The 2013-nt window shown below is 47.7% G+C and overlaps 2 protein-coding genes across 4 annotated transcripts in view; both read left to right on the top strand.

Annotated features, from left to right (window-relative positions):
* Positions 1-754, top strand: part of pgap4 (post-GPI attachment to proteins GalNAc transferase 4) — a 2095-nt gene extending 1341 nt beyond the window's left edge. Inside the window, exon 3 of the mRNA XM_034866018.1 lies at positions 514-754. Within this exon, the coding sequence (XP_034721909.1) occupies positions 514-754 (241 nt within the window). The remainder of the gene's footprint in view (positions 1-513) is intronic.
* Positions 1-2013, top strand: part of LOC117940896 (NACHT, LRR and PYD domains-containing protein 12-like) — a 35506-nt gene that overhangs the window by 9665 nt on the left and 23828 nt on the right. The gene's annotated exons all lie outside the window — the stretch shown is intronic.

The raw sequence follows: 2013 nt of genomic DNA, 5'->3' as shown, positions 1-2013 counted from the left end.
CCAGAGGTCGGCCATCTTTGTTCTGGGTCCACCCCTCCTGAGCACACACAAACTCATTCTGGAGGTTTGGCTGAAGCTTTTGTTGGTAATATGAGATGTGTCGTGGTGGCTTTGGTACTGGAACAATCCCGTCTGCATTGAAAACAAAAAAAACTAATATGAAGTATGATGATGTTGGTCTACAGATGCAGTCTCAGTACACAAATACTCTTTTACTAAAGAATTGGCTTCCTGAGAATAACCAACAACTCAAAGATAAAAAGCAGCCATCTAAAATATCATTATGGTCGACCAAACATATTTTTTACAGTCAGTAATGGAGAAGCCCCCCAGCCAGATGGACCTGTGGTTCCTTAGGTTAAATGTTGACTGCTAATTACTCTACTTACTAACAAGCTAATCCTGTCAGGATGTCAAAGAGGTCACACACCTCAGAAGCACCCCAGCCAGACGGACCTAAAGGATGATGATGAATGGCAATGGAAATAAGATAATTACCATTCGTGATTGAAGCAAAGTTTGCAAGAACCCGGGTGGCCTAATGATACACCCGGTCCAAATGGAACCTCTGCAAACAGTGGGAGTGTCTCAGCGCACTGAACCAACACCTGCTGAGATGCAGGAGAAGCCAGACCCAGAGACAACCCATGATGCTCAGAATCTCCAGGTGACACGAGCCTCAGCCCAGCACATTAAGAACATGGTCTGGTCAAGTCACCCCAAGCTAGCAAGGAGAAGAGTGGCTCCAGTTTGACAAAGACCCTGATTCAGTCCTAGAAGCAACCGCCAAGGGGAAAACCTCCAAATACCTTCAAGCAGTGACCACCATCATCAAGGCTGAGTTAGCAAGCTAACTAACAGCAAACTAACAAGTAGTCCACCGGCTCTCTGACTTGATGGTGGATGGGGTTTGGGCTGGAGGAAAAGAAAGCAGCAAAGTTCCCATTCATCATGAGCAAGAGAAGGACCAATGATGTTAACGAGATGACCAAGATGATGGACAGCTCACCACTTCCAAATCTGAGACCGACAGCTACCTCAGAGACACCTTTAGTGAAGCAAAAAGGGAGAAAGATTTTGGCCAATTCCAGTCTTTGATTAATCCACCTTCACCAACCGTGGGTAAAGCAGCCCATCTTGAGGCAGATTCAAGAGTTGCCCCAGCACCAAATAGGTTACCCTAAGGAGTCTACAAAAATGCCCCCCCTACAACCAACCCTGCCCAGGGCTACTACCCAGGCTCTGGATGATCCTAAAGGTCATCCGGAGGAGGGGCAAGGTTGCTCATTAGTGGGGGTGGGCTGACGGGGTGTGGATTCTGAAGGAAGTGAATTCAAAGAACTTCAACAACTTCAGAACCATTTAGCTGCTCAGTGTTGTAGGAGAGCTATTCTTCAGCATGGTGTCAAGGCACCTGAAAGGTTTCCTCCTAGGGATTGTGTACATGGACACCTCGGTGCAGAAAGGTTAGATCCCAAAGGTCCCGTGATGTCTGGAGCACACAGGTGTGGTCACATAGCTGATACAGGGACCCAATCAGAACAGGGGGGACCTGGTGTTGCTGTGGTTGGACCTCAAAAATGACTATGGCTAGATAACCAACAAGCTTGTTGAGGTTCCCTTAACTGGCACCATGGCAAAGTCCTGAGACCTCATACTGGACTACTACAACAGCTTTAGTTTGAGGGTCTCCTCCAGAACAACATCAGAGTGGATAAGGCTCCATAAGGGGATGATCCCTGGATGTACCATTTCAGTAATTCTCTCTGAGGGAGCGACCAATCAAGAGCTGGAAGCATGGGGGGATGTCTAGCTCACCCAGTAGAGTGGGCGCTTGAGGGCTTCCAGAGAAGAGTGAGGAGGTTACCTAGAAGGTTGTTGGGTCTTTCTCAAAGCCCTGTATGAAAGTAACATCCTGAAGCTCTCTTAGCAGCCTAAATGAAAAGTTTAGGGTGACTCGTACAAAGGAGGTCGTGCAGTACCGGGAGTCAAGCAACCCTAAAATCTCCCAGG

Source organism: Etheostoma cragini, unplaced genomic scaffold (assembly GCF_013103735.1).
Source record: "Etheostoma cragini isolate CJK2018 unplaced genomic scaffold, CSU_Ecrag_1.0 ScbMSFa_367, whole genome shotgun sequence".
NCBI classification, from domain to species: domain Eukaryota; kingdom Metazoa; phylum Chordata; class Actinopteri; order Perciformes; family Percidae; genus Etheostoma; species Etheostoma cragini.
Note: the sequence above shows the minus strand (reverse complement) of the source record. Positions and strands in the feature narration are given on the sequence as shown.